The sequence below is a fragment of the Mesoplodon densirostris genome, chromosome 9 (genome assembly GCF_025265405.1).
Source record: "Mesoplodon densirostris isolate mMesDen1 chromosome 9, mMesDen1 primary haplotype, whole genome shotgun sequence".
NCBI classification, from domain to species: Eukaryota; Metazoa; Chordata; class Mammalia; order Artiodactyla; family Ziphiidae; genus Mesoplodon; species Mesoplodon densirostris.
In genome coordinates this window covers 26,787,056-26,806,139 of record NC_082669.1, presented here as the reverse complement: position 1 = coordinate 26,806,139, position 19,084 = coordinate 26,787,056, and the positions used below count along the sequence as shown (strand labels likewise).

General features: G+C 58.0%; 1 protein-coding gene across 1 annotated transcript in view; it reads right to left on the bottom strand.

Moving 5' to 3' along the window:
• Positions 1-19,084, bottom strand: part of ADCY1 (adenylate cyclase 1) — a 115,767-nt gene that overhangs the window by 94,340 nt on the left and 2,343 nt on the right. The window contains exon 2 of the mRNA XM_060108374.1: positions 2,372-2,521. Coding sequence (XP_059964357.1) covers positions 2,372-2,521 — 150 coding nt within the window. The remainder of the gene's footprint in view (positions 1-2,371; positions 2,522-19,084) is intronic.

Here is a 19,084-nt window from a genome sequence, read left to right as displayed (position 1 = left end):
GTCATACAGAGTGAAGTAAGTCAGAAAGAGAAAAACAAATATCAGATATTAACACATATATGTGGAATCTAGAAAAATTGTACAGATGAACCGGTTTGCAAGGCAGAAATAGAGACACAGAAGTAGAGAACAAACGTATGGTCACCAAGAGGGGAAAGCGGGGTGGGGGAGCGGGTGGTGGAGGTGGGATGAATTGGGAGATGGGATTGACATGTATACAGTAATATGTATAAAATCGATAACTAACAAGAACCTTCTGTATAAAAAAATAAATAAATAAAATTAAATTTTAAAAAAAAGATGTGGAACATATATACAATGGCCTATTACTCAACCATAAAAAAGAATGAAATAATGTCATTTGCAGCAACATGGCTTGACCTAGAGATTAGCATACTAAATCAGTCAGACAGAGAAAGACAAATATCACATGATATCACTTATATGTAGAATCTTAAAAAATACAAATGAACTTATTTACAAAACAGCAGTAGACCCGCAGACATAGAAAACAAACTTATGGCTACCAAAGGGGAAGGGGGGCAGGGATAAACTGGGAGTTTGGGATTAACATATACACACTACTATATATAAAATAGATAATCAACAAGGACCTAATGTATAGCACATGGAACTCTACTCAATATTTTATAATAACCTATGTGGAAAACGAATCTGAAAAAAGTAGATATATATGTATGTATAAATGAATCACTTTGCTGTACACCTGAAACTAGCACAACATTGTAAATCAACTATACTTCAGTAAAAATAAATACTTTTTCTTAAGAAAGTGATTTTTTGAAGAAAGCGGGAAAGGAAGATATTTGAAAGGAGATGGAGAGGAGAGAAAAATAGAGAGAAAGCAAAGGAAGATTCAGAAACACACAAGAATGGCCCCCACGTCGATTTTTCCAGTACTTCAGGTGATGTATTTAAGGGGAGAGGACTCTGAAGAGTCACCTCTGGGATCCCGTGGAGGTGATGAAGGTAAGGACACCAAGCTCAAGGGCCTCTTACCACCAAAGACTCCCCATCAGCGCTGATGATGCTGGCGTGGGAATACATTCAGTGCACAGCCCCAGGAGACGTGTTCTTTATACTTGGGCATGTGTGTGCCAGCACACTTATACACACACATCCACACGTGCACATACACACATACACACACACACAAGTGCACACACGTGCACACGGTGTGTACAGAGACATATAGGCATGCACACACACAGTCCACGTGAATGCAAATCCACATACATGTATATACCCACACACAGACATGCACACACATACACATATACACACATATACATTTGCACACATGCCCCACATATCCACACACACGTATACAGACACATACAAATGCACACATGCATGTGCATACAACACACACATGCCCACATGCACATCACAAGAGTGCACACAGCCTCACAGACACATACCTCCCACACACATACACCACCCACAGACAAAGCCACCCACTGATCCATGCACATGATCTAAACATACATACGCCATCTATTTCTAAGTGATATCCAACTTTTACTGTCAATACTAGGCATCGTTATAATACCTATAAATGGAAACGTGTGTGTGCATTTTTAAAGGTACAGTCTGTACTTAATGCCTTGTATTTACAATAATAATAGCATCTTGTTTATAAACCATCCCATCCACCCTACCCCGGGAAAACAAGCCTCCGCCATCAGCACTTTGGTAAAGCACAGGAGTCTGGGTGCTCCCAGCTAAAGGCCTCGCCCAGGGCTCTTGGAGCATCCTCGTGGCCCCAGGACAGCAGCAGAGGAAACGCCGGCGAGAGGGGTGAGCCCGGGACATGCAGGTGACGGTAGCTGGGGCAGTGGGAACCCACCCGGCTCCCTCCAAGCCTCTAGATCACAGGGGACAGTGCTGCTGCCGCAGCAGGCCTGGCGGGAGCCGGGCAGGATGCTCTGCAGCCTCGGGCCAAGCTGCGTGAGGCTCGCACGGTGACCATCGCTTCCTAGCAACTCAGCCCCTTCCAGCGGCACCAAGGCCAGCTCTCCTCTGCCTCCACTGAGGCCTGCAAAGCCTCCTGGGCATCTCGTCCACAGCCCCGTACCTCCTGTCACCAACAGGTAAACTGAGGCCCAGGGATGACCACGGGTGGCGGTTCTTCTGCCTCTGCTCCCACGGTGTCCCCTCTCCTCCGACCGGCCGAGGGGGCTGGTCCACAGAGACAGAGGGGCCAGCGGGGGCCTGAGGCCCCTACCCGACTCCCAGGCGGGCCAGGCTGGGCCTCACTCCCAGCACCCTTGGTGAGAAAGCTGTGCGGCTCCATGCCCCCCGGCCCCAGGCCCCCCATGTCCCTCGGGGCGAGACCCCAGGTACTGACCTGCTTCTCATTCTCGTCCTCCAGCCTCAGCCGGTCCTCGATGCAGTTCCGGGCCTGCAGGAAGGCCTTCCTCTGGGAGCGCTCAGCCAGGATCCTCACGAAGACCCCGTACATGTTCACGCCAAGGAAGAGCAGGGCGTTGGCACCGAGCTGCAGGGGAGAGAACAGTGCAGAGGGCTACACACAGGGCCCAGCTCAGCAGAGGTTCCTACGCGTCCTCCGACCTCCAGCCCGTGAAATGACCACGCCAGCCAGACCCACAGTGCCAAGCCGGTTTCATACGGCCATGAGCCAGGCCTCATCCCTCACCCTGTGCAGGGGTCACCTGTGCTATAAGCTTGTCACGTAACGGAACAGTAGGAGAGGATGCAAGGTGTGTCCCCCGAAATTCACGTGGAAGTCCTCACCCCTGACCCCCCAGAGTGGGCCTGTATTTGGAGACAGGGTCTTCCAAGAGGTAATCAAGTTCAAATGAGGCCATTAGGCTGGGCCCTAATCCAACATGGCTGGTGTCCTTATAAGAAGAGGAGATCAGGACACAGACAGGCACGGAGGGAAGACGATGTGAGGACACAGGGAGAAGATGGCCGTTGACACGCCAAGAAGAAAGGTTTCGGGAGAAACCAGCCTCCAGAACTGTGAGAAGTAATGTCTGTTGTTTAAGCCACCCAGTCTGGGTACTTTGTTACAACAGCCCGAGGAAACCATTACACCCAGAAGTTTTGAACGTGAAGACAGAGTGGTTATTCCCACAAAGGCAACATGGAAAGCTCTGGAGAGAAGCAGTGAAGGAAAGTTGATTAAAAACAAAAAAGAGGGCTTCCCTGGTGGCGCAGTGGTTGGGAGTCCGCCTGCCGATGCAGGGGACATGGGTTCGTGCCCTGGTCCGGGAGGATTCCACATGCCGTGGAGCGGCTGGGCCCGTGAGCCATGGTCACTGAGCCTGCGCATCCGGAGCCTGTGCTCCGCAACGGGAAAGGCCACAACAGTGAGAGGCCCGCGTATCACACACACACAAAAAAATGGTGCCCACTGTCACCCAGAACACCTCCTTGTGACCTGAGCATCTCCATGTGACCTGGGCATCTCCGTGTGACCCAACCATCTCCATGTGACCCCGAGTATCTCCATGTGACCCTGATCATCTTCGCTGTGCCCCTGAACACCTCCAAATCGGAGCGTCCCGCTAGCTGGAGCGTACATGCTTTTAACCCAGTGCGGGGCTGGAACACAAATACATCTTCAATGCCTGTGCCACCTCTCACAGGCACAGTGGCCAGCACTGGCTGCACCTAGGTGCACTGCACTGGCCCCCGTACCACGCAGTGTTTTCCGTGTCTAAAGGACCACCTGCTGTATTTTGGGATCAGCTCATGCCAATCTGTTGATGCAGGCACTTTTCTGGTGGCAACGGGAAGACTAGCGTATATGAAACAGTAAATCGTAGTTTGGTGGAGTCAGTATTTAAATGCATACTAAGCATGTTTAAAACGCCCACAGGCAGTAGTGAACACGTTTCTAAAAATTCAAACAATAGTGAGTCTTTGCACTAAATGTGCTTCTCTCCCAGCAGACCCTTAATCACCTGTGGCTTCTGCACGCCCCTCCCAGCCTCTGTTTAAGGTTTTGAACATGCAGAACGTATAACACACAAGACACCTCTCCCGAGATGCCCTCCAGCCCGTCAGCCCCACAGCTTCCGTGGTCCCTGCAGTGAAGCCCCCAGCTGTCACTGTCGAGCGGAGTACACAGTTGGGTGAACAAGGAGTCCAACTGAGGGGCCAGGCACCCGGGGTCAGCTCAGCACAGGGTGCAGGACGCCACAGGTCACACCTGGCAGATGCAGCTTTTCCAGAAAGCAAGGCCTCAGGTGGCCTGCGGCAGAAACAGGGGAAAGTGCGGGTCCCTACTGAGGTCTGGGCAGAGAGGTGAGGCATGGGGCGGGAGCAAAAGGGCCAGCAGAGGCTGGGCAGTTTGGTCAAGGGAAAGATCAGGAGCAGAGTGGGAGCGGGCTGGGTCACCGGGAGCCCCACCTTGTCACCTCCTCTACAGCCACCTTCTTCACACCTTCCCTTTACTCTGGCCATGGTGACCCCCCCAGGGACACCGAGGCCCAGCTGGGCGGCCACTGAGCACCTAGCTGCCCTGCCACACCGTCTGAGCTGCTCACATGAAAAACAGCCCCATGGCACACCCCACAGCTGGAGTCTGGCGGGCAGGGCGAGGCGGAAGCAGCGATCTGGGGAGCGGGCGGGTCCTCTGCATTCACATTCACACACCCAGGGTGCTTCCACGCACCCCAGCGATCTTCCCGCAGCAGAGCGGAAGAGGAGGCCGTCCACGAGACGGCAAAGCTGCCGGCACACCTGCCCCCCTGCATTCCCACACACGCCCACATCAGCAGCCATGGTGACGGGCACACAGCAGCGACAAGAGGCGGAGCCCCTGCCCCCATGGGGCACAGCGAGGTATCAAGACTGGCTTCCTAATCAGTGATCAGGGACAAGGGTGACAAGGCAGAGAGAAACTGGTCCAGAGGTCACCTGCGGCAGGTGTAGCCTAGAGAGGGCACGGCACACCCAGCAGACCTGCACACCTGGCCTCAGCATCCAGGCCCCCGAGGACCTTCCCACAGCCCACGCTGCCCTGGATGCCAGGCCGCTGCCAGGACCTCAATCCTGCACCTTTCCGACCCTTGGAAGGCTTGCCCTTCGAGCTCTCTTCCTTGTCTAGCTGAAACTCCACAGCCCAGCAGGACAGCCCCCTGCCCCTCACATTCTGGAATCGAAGCCAGCTCCGTGCACAACCCTGTGCCTGGGGTGCTCCTCCGGCCGCAAGGGAATCCTCGTCTGTCCCTCCTCCCCCGGGGACCGCCCTCTGCCCAGACCAGCTGGTCCCACTGCCCACTGCCCGCGGGACCCACCCTCCCCTTCAGCTGGGACCTACAACTTCCAACCATCATCCTAGGCAGCAAGCGTCTGATTATTTCTTTCCCCTGAAAATGAGATCCTTCTCTTAACTCCTCTTCCTCTCCCAGGCCTGCCCATTTTTCTCCCCTTTGCAGCAAAACTCCTGAAAAGGCCTCACCTCACCCCCGCCTGGGCCGCACCCCAGCCTGCCTTCCCTTCCACAGCTGCCCTGGGCGGTCTGTGACCAGGTCGGGGCCACCTTCACATCCTGAGCCCAGGCTCAGGTCCCAGTGCCCAGCCCACCGTCAGCCCCGCTCCCCTGGCCCCTTCCCCAGCCTCCTCTGGTCCACGCCTCGCACCTGGACTCCTCTCCACCGCAAACTCCACCCCTCGTGTGTCTCACCCACACTCACCTTGGGAGCCCAGTCCTGTGCCAAAGACCCCAGCTCGACACCTTCAGCTTGGACCAGTCAGCCGTGCCCCTCCCCAGCCCATGCACGTCCCTAGCTCAACCCTGCATGGGACAGACCCTGGCAGGACCCCTGCTCACCCCCAGCACTAACCCCAGTAGCCTCTCCCACCTCAGCTGACCCGGGTCCCTGGAAGCCTCTCAGGCCTGGGCCCATTGCCCCCACCAGCAAATCCTCCCGGCTCCGTCTCCAACAGACGGGGCGCTGACACCCCGCTGCCGATGGCTGCTTGGCTGCCAAGCTACCTCCTAACCTGCCCTGTGCTTCTCCCGGCTCTTCAGGCTCCCCGCATGGTCCTCTGCTCTGAACCCCTGGCCCGCAGTCTTCCTGTACCCAGAGCCCTCCGTGGCCCAGGCCAGAGGCCCCTACATCCTGTCCTCCTCGTGTCCCCCTGGCCTCGCCTGCTCTCTTAGGGCCTCTGCCCTGCGTCCCTGGGTGGGAACCCCTTTCCCACACAGCGCCTGGCTCACCCCGGACCTCCAGGGCCTCCACTCACATGTCACCTTCTCAAAACAGCTTACCTAAAAATGCACACACTCTCACCTGGGCTTTGAGTATTCTCCCACTGACCAGTTCTATTTCTTTCCTTCTTCCTTTCCTTCTATTGTTTTCAGCAGTTACCGTCTTCCAACACGTTATATAACATTAACTCACTTGTCACCTTCCCTGCCTGCTGTCTGACCCTCGAGGGGCCTCAGTCCAGCAGGTCCACGACTGATCCGGGAGCCTGGAACAGAGCCTCTCGTATCGTAGCAGGTGCCTGGTATTTCTTGAATGAATAACTGAGGACACAGGGGTGGTGAGGGGGCTGGGCCCTGTCACATTGCTGGAAAGGGACGGAGGGAGGACTCACACGCAGACACCTGCACTGCCCAACCTCCCTCCAGGCTGTCTCGGACGAGACCTGATAAGACTGTGTCCCAACTCTCATATGCATCGTCAGATGGGCAGTGGGGAGGGACCCCAGCTTTTCCACGATCAAGAGAGGCACATAGGGCTTCCCTGGTGGCGCAGTGGTTGGGAGTCCGCCTGCCGATGCGGGGGGCGCGGGTTCGTGCCCTGGCCCGGGGGGATCCCGCATGCCGCGGAGCGGCTGGGCCCATGGGCCATGGCCACTGGGCCTGCGCGTCCGGAGCCTGTGCTCCGCAACGGGAGAGGCCCGCGTACTGCAAAAAAAAAAAGAAAAGAAAAGAAAAAAAGAGAGGCACATAAGAGGCAAGGCATCAGGCTTCCCTGGTGTCACACTGGTTACGAATCCGCCTGCCAATGCAGGGGACACGGGTTCGAGCCCTGGTCCAGGAAGATCCCACATGCCACGGAGCAACTAAGCCCACGCGCCACAACTACTGAGCCTGTGCTCTAGAGCCCGCAAGCCACAACTACTGAGCCCACGTGCCACAACTACTGAAGCCCATGAGCCTAGAGCCCGTGCTCTGCAACAAGAGAAGACACCACAATGAGAAGCCTGCGCACCGCAACGAAGAGTAGCCCCCGCTCGCCACAGCTAGAGAAAGCCTGCGTGCAGCAGCAAAGACCCAACACCGGCAAAAATAAAAACAAGTAAACAAATAAATTTATTTTTAAAAATGGATCAAAGATCTAAATATAAGAGCTAGACTGGGAAAAATATTAAAAAAAAAAAAAAAAAAGAGGCAAGGCATCAACATGTCCTAGTGTCTGAAAGTGACGTGGCTTCTGGGGCAGGCTGAGCTGGTGGGAGCTGCTGGGACACAGCCCACAGACACATGCACACGTGGACCAGATCACGCAGCCCAGGGAACTGCACTGGAACGTGCAGGGCAGGCCTGGCAGGAGCATCCCCCTCCCAAGCCCTTGCCCTGCAGGCCCCGTGACCTGGGCAGACGGCCAGCAGAGGAAGCACTGCAGGGAAAAGGATGAGATCACCTGGCGACAGGTGTGCATGGCCACGGCAGCTCAGCAGCCTCTTCCCATGGGGCAGGCAGCCAACCCCACCCCACAGTGGGCGCTGGGGGTCCCCCGGCCCCTTGGGAGGGCCAGTGTAGAGCAGGGAGAAGCTGGCACCGCGCAGTGGGTGGGTGCCTGGGGTCATCAGTCAACATGAACTGTCCAGATGTCCCCTGTGGCGGGCAGGGCTCTCCTGTGCCGGCCACTCCAGGTCCCAGAGGGCCAGGTGAGCCTTGCCGGGGCTGAGAGGAGATGAGCTCTGAGGCTGGATTGAGAACAAACAGGCCTGGTCTGGCACGTGGAATGGAGGCCTTTTCTGAGGTCCACAGTGACCACAAAGCTACAGACCCAGCCAGGAGGCTAAGGCCACCACCTGGAGGGCATGGGGGGAGGCGGGCTAGACCTTCTGTCTGTGTCCCCTCATCCGAGCGGCCCTGCTGGGGACTTCCGGGGCACCCACTCTGTCGGTCGGACATGTGTTCAGAATCATTGATTCAGTGACTGCAGGAAACCACGACAAAGCGCATCTTTCTCTTAACCGTGATGTATGGATGGTACTCGCAGCACTTCCCAATATTCTGCCACTCTTGTGACACAGTGCAAAGACTTGGAGGGAGAATTCCTCATCACGCGTTTACATCCCTGCAGTTGGCCTGCACTCAGGAAGGCACACAACTGCTCTCCAGCCAGACGGCCCTCACCCGCTGCCCCCCAGACCCCACACGCTCCACTGATGGAATCACACGCCCAGGTCTTGGCTAGTTTCTCAGGCAGGGCTGGGAGCCCTCATCAACTGAGCATCTCCTGCACCCAGGAGTTCTAAGCACCACTGGCACTTCGCCGTCCCACATCCCTGCTCCCTCCTTGGCAGACCGCCCTAGAGCTCCTTCAAGACCCTCACCTTCCACTCTGGCCCCCAGGCTCCGCTGCGCTGCCCTCAGCTCTCCCGCTGCCGCTCAGCACGAGGCCACAGCAGCTTCACTTCCTGCACAACCAACAGGGCTCACTGCCCCCCACCCCTTTACACGCACCTGAACGGTGCATCACTGTGAATTTTTTTTTTTTTTTTGCGATACGTGGGCCTCTCACTGCTGTGGCCTCTCCCGTTGTGGAGCACAGGCTCCGGACGTGCAGGCTCAGCAGCCATGGCTCACGGGCCCAGCCGCTCTGCGGCATGTGGGATCTTCCTGGACCGGGGCACAAACCTGTGTCCCCTGCATCGGCAGGCGGACTCTCAATCACTGTGCCACCAGGGAAGCCCCAAAGGGATTTCTTAAAATGGGATCACTGGGAGGAAGGGACGCTTCAGGGAGACTGGGGGAGGGCGTCTGCCAACCACCTGTCACCCCACCCTGGGAACCCCCAGGGCCGTCCCACCTGGAGCCCCCCTGATGTGAATCACTAGGACCAGGCGTCCCCCCCCACCCCCGCACCTTGCCAGCTGGGAGCTTCCTCACACATCCAACGCATCTACTGATCCAAACTGGCCACCCCGGGGTTTCCCCAGGGTTCAGGCGTTTTCCTTTTCCCCACGAAGCTCTTTTGGACTTCCCTGGCAGTCCAGTGGTTAAGACTCCGCGCTTCCACTGCAGGGAGCACGGGTTCAACCCCTGGTCAGGGAACTAAGATCCCACATGCCTTGTGATGTAGCAAAAAAAAAAAAAAGTCCTCCCATGAAGCTCTCTGAACTCGCAGCCTGGCCGGAGGTGCCCAGAAGATGGTGCCCACGTGGTTTAGCACCTGCTGTGCAGAAACCACAAGGGAGACAGGCCGGGGGTCACCGTGAGCTCCTCAGAGATGCAGGTGACCACAGGCAGAGGGATGGAGAGTCAGGGGAGGAGGCATCGCGAAGCATCACCGCCACTCTTGCAGCAGTGATCCCATCCTGGGCCCAGTCCAGCCCGGCTGCACTCCTGGTGAGCCCGTGGGGCACAAACATCACTCACTGCTCAGCACAGGAAAGAAACAGCAGCAGATCACCCCTGGGGCTCTCCGGGAAGGCCCCAAGACAACATCTGGGCCAGGGAAGTTAGCAGCCAGTCCGGGCAGAATTGCCCAGCCCAGGGGAGCCCACGGCTTCTTGCCACGGACGGCAGTCGGCAGCACTGGAACTGTGCCCGAGCACCTCTAAGGCCCACGTGGGAAACTGCCACTTGGCCCGAGAAAGACTTGTGCCACGTCTCAGTGCCCCTCCGTGGACCTCCTCCCAGGTGGGCATGTCCAAGGGGCTCCCACTCCAGGGGGACCCTCCAGTACTGGACACTAGGCAGATGGACGTCTCTTTGGCGTGGTAAGACAGCAATCCAGAAGAAAGCCCCTCCTCCGGAGCCCGACCACTGGCTTCTGGGCTCCGAGGCTGGGCCGGGGCTGGCACACAGGCGACCAGCAGGACCACACCCGGCCTGGGGCTGCTTTCCCCGGGGACGATGGCACCAGGACCGCTGTGGCGCTCACGGCCCCAGCCAAGGGGCTGCTCACGGCCCGGTCCCCACGTGGACCCAGGAGTGTGGTCTGCACTGCACCTCTTCCCTAAGGGAGACCCCACGCTGGCGCCAATTCCACAGGGCCCAAGCAGGTGGGGCATAATCCCACCTGGCCAAGAGTCCCCCAGCACAGTGACCATGCCCAGTGTAGACACAGGGCCCAGCCTGGCCCCTGGGACCCTTGCCCCCCAAACTCCCCATCTCATAAGGGGCCATCTCAGAACGGGGGGCTGAGCTGAGAGACAGAGCCAAGCACCCCGTTGGTGCTGAAGCACATGTGGGCTGAGTTCCAGACACTCACACCCCCGACCCTCTGTTCCCCAGTGGAATTCCGCTGGGCTGGGCTTCCCCCAAAGGCTCCTCTGCAGGGCGCTTGGTCAGCCCCAAGTATGTAAAGACAGAAGAAGCCAAACAGAGAAAGCACAGAGCGCCTGGGTCAGACCTGGACCACTCAGAGGGCCCCGCCCCATCTCCAAAGGGCCCTCAGGAAAGACTCTAGATTTACAAGCTGGGCAGTTAAACGGGAAAAGAAGCCACCTGACGTGTGCCCCTGGTGTCCTCAGAGGGACCCTGCATAAGGGGAAACAACACACACACGCCACAAAGAAAATAACAAAAATTTTAAAAGGTTCATGGCAATTTGGAAAAGAGTTCAAATATCAGCAGAAGATCGTCCCCCGGTCACTGCACCCACACCCCCGGTCGCTGCTCTCACACTCCCGTGGTCTCCAGGACAACGTCCCACCTCCACGGCAGGCCTGAGACCCGAGGAACCCCGTGCTCTGCCCACTTTCCCAGGCCGGCCACTCACCTGTCCCCCTTCCCCCATCCACGTACAGAGCGTGTCGCACCCCAAATGCCCCCGCGGCCCGTGCAGCGCGCAGCTCCAGGGAGACCACGCTCTCACCTCGGCGCTTCTCCCGCTCACTGATGCCTCTGCCCGCAAGGGTTCCCCTCCTTTCACTCGGCGGCCTCCTGACCCCCCAATCCCGAGGCACCCCAAGGTCACCCCTATTCAGCATTCAAAGTCCTCCACTGAACTTGATCCATTTTCAATCTGCCGCCGCCCAGACTGTCCCCAGCACGGGACTCAGGGCCCATCCTGCAGAGAAGCCAGGTGTGTGGACTCGAGGGTGCGGCTCCAAGGAGGTCCTCCTCAGCCACAGAGGGCAGTGCGGTCACACGACAAGGAGGGAGCTGCTGCCCAAAGTACCCACCCCCAGCTCCACCACCCCGACTCCCCACACGCCCCCCACCCCACCCTGCAGAGCCACTGTGCGTTTGGTCTGTGGGCCAAGCCCTAAGACCCCTGGGTCCCTCTCACCTCCTTTCCAAGGGTGCTCACAGGGGGACCCATTCATTCCCACCTCTGCTCAGTCACCGTAAGCCGGGTGGTGCTCTTGCCGTCTTTTCAGGCATAGCTGGCTTTTCAACATCGCTCACAGGTGTGTTGTCAAATTAATGTAATTGCTTCTTAGCTCTGTTTTCCAATTAATAGAAGTATTTTAGGGCTACTGTCTTTCGAAAGAAGAAGGGCACAATGTTGATAACTGTTGGAGCTGAGGGCTTCTACCCAAGAAACCACCACGCTGGTCCCTCTACTCTTGTGTATGATTGAAGTTTCCATAACAAAAATAAAATAAAAACAAGTTATTTTTTAAAAGATTCTGATGGGCTCTTGTGAGCTCCTGCCATCGGGTTTCTAAGCCCCAAGGCTGAGGCCCGCTGGGCTGTGGTCACCACACCTAGGTAGGGGCAGGGAGACCCAGGCACAGTGCTGTGTAACCCTCGGCATCTTCATCAAGGGCACCTCCTGGTGTTGGGGTCCCGGCTCACCCCACCTGCTGGTGCACAAGTGAGCTGGGCCACAGGACCATGTGCCTCCAAGTCCCACCCACCCGTCCACAGCACCTGCAGTATTTCAGCACCTCTGTTCACCTTTACACACCTGGACACCGACTCTATCCACAAAGAGGATCTCACCCCACTGCCCATTTCTGACCCTTGAACAAACTGGACTTCAGAAAAGGGTCCCACGGCACAGGGTGCTCCAGAGACACAGTGAGTACCCAAGAACCACTTGTGATTCCTGCAGGTAAGGATCTGCTTTAAAATAAAGCATCAGGGGCTTCCCTGGTGGCACAGTGGTTAAGAATCCGCCTGCCAATGCGGGGGACACGGGTTCGAGCCCTGGGCCAGGAAGATCTCACATGCCGTGGAGCAACTAAGCCCGTGTGTCATGGCCGCTGAGCCTGCGCTCTAGAGCCCGCGAGCCACAGCTACTGAGCCCGTGTGCCTAGAGCCCGTGGCTCTGCAACAAGAGAAGCCACCACAGTGAGAAGCCTGCGCACCTCAACGAAGAGTAGCCCTGCTCGCCGCAACTAAAGAAAGCCCGCGTGCAGCGATGAAGACCCAACGCAGCCAAAAATAAAAAAATAAAATAAATAAATTTTTTAGAAATTAAAAAAATAATAAAATAAAGCATCAGAGATATTTCCAAATCCTTAGGCTAAACCAGTGATTCCCCAGATGTGCTCACTGAGCTTCTCATCCACGCAGCAGGGCACATGTGTTTGGGAAAGCAGCCATCTTGCAAAACAAGTTCAAAGAGCACACATTTCAGATCCCTTTGGCCACAGTTGATTCAGGAGGCAACGCCTTCTCTTAACAAGAGAGTGTTTCTCCCATAAGGAAACTAGGCAAGGCACTAAGAAAAATGCACTGACGATTTCACAGAAGGTCATCACTCCAGCACAAGGCTCCCCCTCCCACCAAAGCCCACGACCAAGTTCTCCCAGCAGCAGTGGGCAGAGTGTAGAGCGGACGCCTCCCTCAGAGGCTCACATGCAGCACAAGACTGCCAGTGCAGATGTGGGAAGCACCCTTGGAAGAATGCAGTCTCACACGGGCTCATCAGGCAGCTGCTCTGAAGGGCGCTAGGGGGACAGTGCACGGGACAAGAGGCCACACAGGAGGGCCGGCCGGAGGGCGAGGGTCCCAGGCACGGCCCAGGTTCAAGGGGGCAGGCCCTGCTGTGGTCGGTCATTCTCCTTGTCCAGAGTGTGGCATCTGACATCCCCCCACCTGGGCACATGGTGCCTTGGGCCCCATACGAGCTACTGCATGAACAACAAGGCCCATCCATCCATCGGAGTCATCTGTGCTCCTGGAAAGCCAGGGTCTACTTCAGCAAAGGAAAAGCTGGACCCTGATATAGTTACTCTGTACTTCAGAATCAAACTAGAAAGCACCTTCAGATTGGGAATGTGCCCACAGGGAGGGCTTCCCCCTCTGCAGGGCGTGGCCAGCAGGAAGGAGCATCCAGCATGTCCAGTGACCCTGACGCACCACGGATGGGAGTCCCGTCCCCAGGGTCCCTCTCCTGGGCATCCTGTCCCCCTGCACCCGGATCCCTCACCTGGACATCCCCTCCACCTACCTGCACGAGGGGCCCCTCACCTGGGATCCCTCATAAGCACCCTGGTTCTGGGCCTGCAGCAGCCCCGCTGCCCACAGGGTCCCCACAGGCTACGACCGCCTGGCCAGGCCCCCTTCCAAGCTGCACTGCCCACCTCGGCAAGTGCCCCCAACTCCAGACCTAGACACACAATGGCCCTGCTTGCTGTCCCTGTGCCCAGGCTGTGGGCCCTCAGATCACAGACCCTGTACCAAGCCTGACACAAGGCAGGTGCTGGATTCTGAAAGAAGAGTGGGTGGCCTCAAACCCAGACACCCAGACTCTGCAGGTCCGGGGTGGGACTCAGGGCTCTGGATGCCACCAACACATGCACACCCACGTGAACACATTCACATCCCTGCACACCAGGATGCATGCACATGTGTACACATGGGCACCTACGTGTGCACACACATGCACATACATTACACGTGTGCACTCGTGCACACGCACACGTCCACAACACGCGCAGGTGCGCGCAGAGGCCCCACCCACCAGAGCTGTGCGCATGCTCTGCACGGCCCCGCCCAGAGAACCTTGGCAGCTCGGTATCAAGGCAGACGCCACCACTGTCCAATCCAAGAAGACAGGGTCCAGGAGGGAAGGGGACAGAGCAGGAGCCAGGGAGGACGAAGACAGGAGGGACGCGGACGCGGCAGTGAGGGGCAGCCTGCAGCGGGTGGGGAGGCCGCGCCAGCCCTATGCCCCGCCCCGCGCGTGGACGTGAGCCCGGGGAAGCCCAGCCTGCCCTGCCTGGACTGACGCAAAGCAGACAGAGGGCAGAGGGACACAGCCGGTGGGAGTCCCGGCCCTTGTCACGCGTCCCCAAGGCTCTCAGTCCTACACGCACGGCCCCATCACCCGACCTCCGCACCTGGGCAGAGCCTGGGGCCTGGTCTCATTTCATGCAATGGTCGTGGAGCTGGAGGGCCCCGGGCCCCATTTCCCTCGGGGGAGACACGTCCACCCAGAAAACAGTAAAAATGATCAGAGTGTGTTGCTTGAACGTGTGTGAGCGTGCCTGTGTGTGTGCATGTGGGTGTGTTCCTGTGTGAGCGTGCAAGGGTGTGTGTTTATGTGTGCATGTACACACGTGTGAGAGCACGTGCGTACAAGTGGGAATGTGCGTGAGCATGAGTGTGCTTGTATTGCATTTGTGTGGATGTGAGTGTGCACTCGAGTGTGTATGTGTGCATGCACATGCGTGTGAGAGAGACGACGAACCACATTTGACTCACATCCTCAAACATGGTGGAACCCAGCACTTTAGGGGAGGGAAGGTCTTTTCTGCCTGCCTGGCTCAGCCCCTCGGTGCAAACTAAGGTGCCTGCAGTCCAGGAACAGGGTCTCACCTGGAGGTGCAGGGGCGGGGTAGTGGCCCAGGCCTCCTGGCTGCCATGCGGCCATTCCTGTCCCACCACCAGCCCCTGCCCAGCCTGGCACGTGTACGAGCGAAGCCCTGGCCCTGGGGAGGCCTCAGCACAGACACAGCCCTCTGGCTGCCGCTGCCAGGGACCCAAGCTGGGCTGTGCTATGGGAGGGCTTCCAACAGCACACAGGCCGGAAGCAATGGAAACACCTCAAAGGGCACAGTCTGGACAGACGGCCTGCCACCGGCATCCTGCGCGTCTCTTTCAGCGTTTGACCAAGACCAGACACAGGGTCACCGAGGTAGGGAAAACTCGTAGGTCACAGGCTACGCTCAATTTGTGATGACAAGAGGAGACTCCCACTTCACTGAGTGCTGGTCCCACGCTGCAGGGAAGCCACGGTCCCAGAGGGCCACCTGCACCTACACAACTGCGGGCGTGACCTCAGAGGAAACTGAGGCACAGGGTAAGTCCCCTGCCCACCGCACCACAGCTCGGAGCAGAGGTCCCATGGTGCTGGAAATTCCAACCCACCCCATCTGAGTCAGGAAATGATCCGAGGACATTTCTGGGCTCCAAGCCTGCAGGAACACAGAGCCGGCAGGAGACCCGTCAACCCAGAGGCTGGGCCCTGACCCTCTGGACCTCACAGATGTGAGGGGAGAAGGGCATCACCCCAGAACCACTGTGAGCCCCTGGAAAGGGCAGCGGGTGGGGACGTTTCCCCACAGGACCCGCTTGAGGGACACCTCCAAATATTCCCTGTGGCCCGAGCCCCAGGGCCTCCCCCCACCTGCCCTTTCTTCCACGTCCTCCTCCCTGGCCCCATGGTGACCAGCTCAGTCCCTCAGGCAGCCACCTGCAGCCCCAGGGCCCAGCAGCCCCTTGGCCTCATCTGTCCAGGACCTTGGCTGAAGCACACTGTCCTCAGGAGGCCACCCTGAGCCCCCTGTCTGCCTTGTCCCCTTCACACGCCTCCAGAGGTCACACACACTCCCCCCAGCACAGACTGCAGTTCCAGTTGTTGATCGGGGTCCCCAAAGACTAACTTTCTGGAGGGCAGGTGATCTGGTCCCCTAGCTCGGGGCCTGGCACCCAAACGTGGATCACAGTCCAGAGAAGGTGCCCCAGCCCGAGCAGCTGCAGAGGCTTCACAGCCATGTCTGCTTCGCCTGGTCCCCAGCCCTTCCACCAGGTCCACCAGGGGGCCAGACTCCAGCACGTGGACAGTCTGGGGGTCCGGCGGCCACAGAGGAAAGCCTGGGGCCCACAGGACCGCCCAGAGGGGGAACAGGTGGGAAGCCTCGCCCGACGCCAGGACGGTTCCCCCTCACTCAGGCCCCACTTCCCTAGTTCCTGCTGCCCTGGTGTAGGCGGCTCTAGGTGCTTCTTACAGTTAGAGCAGGCTGCCCTGGGGGGAGGATGACACAGCTGTGATGGAAACAGACCAGGTTTAGGGAGGGGACCACCCATCAGACAAGGGGGTTGGGGAATCAGGTGTTCCCTGTGGGATGCCCGCTGGACATGAACCTGGAGGCCTGGAGGAGGCACTGGACACTGCCCAAGGCTCAGGGAGCAGCCGGGCTGTAATGTGGAGGGGGTGGGAAGCTGGGGCAGTAAGACCGGGAGCTGTGGGGCTGAGCCCTGCCCAGTGACTGGAGCCAAGGCAGGTGAGCCAGCGGGTGATGGGATCCAACCAGGGCAGGGGAGGGAGAGGGAGGTACCAGTAGGGGGCAGTCAGGAGGCTGGGGGGTTACATGCAGCAGGAGAGGGGCCCCACCTAGGAAAGAGCCCAGCCAGAGGAGAAGGGGCCCCGCCGGGGTGAGGGGCCGGCTGTGCGACACGGCTTCAGAGGCGGGCTGGTCAGGAGAGGGTCCAGGGAGGCGGGGTGAGGGGACATGCAGAGGACCAGAGGGGAAGAGGGCCACCAGTGGAGCAGGGGGCCATGGTGGGGGGAGGCCCCGCCTGAGGAGGCGCTGAGCTGAGGGAGGGGCACAGGTCTGGAAGGAGGGGTGGGGGACACAGAGGGGCAGGAGGCATGGGCTGCCCAAGCCCGTGTGGCGGCCGGTACAGCCAGCACACATGGTGATTCTGCAAGCGGTCACGTGACTCTACCTACCAGCACTCACATTCTCCTCAAGCGCTCAGAGCAAACTGGAGGGACAGGGGGAGTTCTGGCCAGCTCCCACCTCCCCAGGACAGCAGCGATTTGTTACCCTTTCTGTGGTTCAGGCACTAAACACATTTCCTTTACGTGGATAGGCAACCAGACTGCACTGCAAGTTGCACACTGCAGTGGACCCTCGCTGTCCCCCCCTCTGAAAAAAGACAGCAATCCTGACTCACCTGCCCAAAAAGCGGGTATGCGGGAGGGAGCCCTGAGGAGAGAGTCAGCACAGGGTGGAAGCTGGGGCTCTGCGCCCTGCACCCGTCACAGGCAAGGCACCTGAGGGGCAGGGCAGGCACCCTGAGCCAGCAACCCTTCTCCAGAGACACCCCTCCTGCCTCACCATCACTCCCCGGCAATGACCTTCACAAGCAGTCCCCTGACTCTACTTCCCCGCCACTCCCCAGCCAACCTGTCCCTGAGCACAGTCACCTCCTCCCCAAGCCTCGCCCCTCAAGGCTCTGTCAGTCAGCAAGGGACAAATCTGGCATCTCCCCCTCCGCCGACCTCGAAGCCCCAGGACCCCAGGCTGCTGTGCTCACCCCCCCCACCCCATGCCCTCCAGCCTGCCCACCCTGCTGGTTCTGAGCAGAGGCCTCAGGTGTTCTTGAACGTGATGCCTTCAGTCCTGATACGTTGCCCAGTTTAATAAAAGCGAGTGACTGTGTTTAGGTACAACCAGGGGGCCCTGAAAGCAAGGGGCTGGGAGAGGGAGGGGACCCAGTTCAGTCCACATTTATGGGGCTCATCCTTGGTGCTGGGCCAGGTGGGAATAAGGCCATTTCCCCCCGAACTCTTTCTGCTCTAGCAGAAAGCAGCAGGCACACCCTCTCGGGGAAGGGTGGAGCCCCCCAAATTCCAGCAGTGCAGTCACATGGCCGGCTTTCTGCATGTCCACCTCTGCCTCCCAGCATCTGGGCTGGCCCCAGCTCTACAGAGCCCAAAAGCACATGGCTGCATCCCCAGATTCCCACACACCAGGGCGGCACAGGATTGCTGCAAGAAAGCCCTAGAGCCTCCCTGCGGAGGGCTTGAGGCTCTGGGAGCCCACACGTGAACCCCGGTCTCAGTCCCCAGAGCACGCTTTCTCCAGCAAGCATATGACACGCTGCATATACGCAGCAAAGGCAGCACCCCTGCACAGACCGCCTCATTCATCTAGTCCTTCTTCCGCCTCTTTTTGGCCTCTACCCTGTGTCCTGCAGGGCTTCTGCCTGCCCCAAATTCCATCCTGCGGGAGCAGTGCTGTCAGCAGGTGAGTGTACTGCAAGATGGCTGGGAGGCGGTGAAGCGTGATTAGCAACGGACATGCTTCGGAAACGTGGGTGCCATCTTCTTCACTGGTCTCAAATACCAAGTTGCAGAGCTCACCAAGGACAGATTTCACAGACTCCCAGAATTTTCTAACTGGAAGAGAGAATCCCTGGGGCACCATACAGTCGGATCACCACATATTTCTCTGCATCCATCCCCATCTATCTGTCAATATCACCACCACCTGTACAGACTCGTGGGCTTGAATACGAACATTCTAAAGAAGCCAAAACGATTCGGAAGGGGCCCAAGATTTCGAATATGTGCTTTTCCAGTATGAACTTTTCACTTTCACCACAGCCCTACAGGGGAGCTGCGATGCCCTTTAGACAGGTGGGGAAACTGAGGCTCTGCATTGCCCAGGGAATCACAGCCAGTAGCAGTGAAGCCCAGATGTCTGCTCCCTACGACTCCCACGCCCCCAGGATGGTCTCCCTTCCTCCCTAGAATACAGGAGCTCCTCTTATCCTGGGGGAGGGCAGAGTTCTGAGTGCCCCAGGCACCTTTACAGAGACTCACCGCCCCTCCCCATCCCCCCTCTCTATTTTAATCTTTTAATTCTCTAAAAGGAATGAATTCAGGCTACATAGAGCATTGGTTATTAAAAAAGAAGAAGA